Source organism: Leptonychotes weddellii, chromosome 4, assembly GCF_054177405.1.
Source record: "Leptonychotes weddellii isolate Sample4059 chromosome 4, ASM5417740v2, whole genome shotgun sequence".
Classification (NCBI taxonomy): domain Eukaryota; kingdom Metazoa; phylum Chordata; class Mammalia; order Carnivora; family Phocidae; genus Leptonychotes; species Leptonychotes weddellii.
Genome location: NC_138372.1, coordinates 170,372,634 through 170,372,889, shown reverse-complemented (window position 1 = coordinate 170,372,889; position 256 = coordinate 170,372,634). Strand labels below are relative to the sequence as shown.

Sequence of the window (256 nt, the reverse complement as noted above, 5' to 3'; positions counted from 1 at the left end):
GGCCTGAGGCCTGGAAATAAAGATCCTGCAGCAGCATCCCTAGACCCCTTGGGTGCCAGGACTATAGGCATGATGTAGCCGCATCACAATCAAGCCCCTGCCAAGTGTCCTACCACTGGCGATTCCCACAGGGGTCTCCCTCTGAACCACTCAAACCCAACAGCTCTAATACTCAACTCACCATCTTCACCCCTGGCCTCTCCCTGGCCCCCAACTCATCTGCCTCTTTTCCTGTTGTCATCATGCACTCAGCCAT

The 256-nt window shown here is 55.1% G+C and overlaps 1 protein-coding gene across 1 annotated transcript in view; it reads right to left on the bottom strand.

Annotated features, from left to right (window-relative positions):
- MROH1 (maestro heat like repeat family member 1) overlaps positions 1-256 on the bottom strand; it is a 27,450-nt gene extending 27,194 nt beyond the window's left edge. The window contains exon 1 of the mRNA XM_081817160.1: positions 182-256. Coding sequence (XP_081673286.1) covers positions 182-256 — 75 coding nt within the window. The remainder of the gene's footprint in view (positions 1-181) is intronic.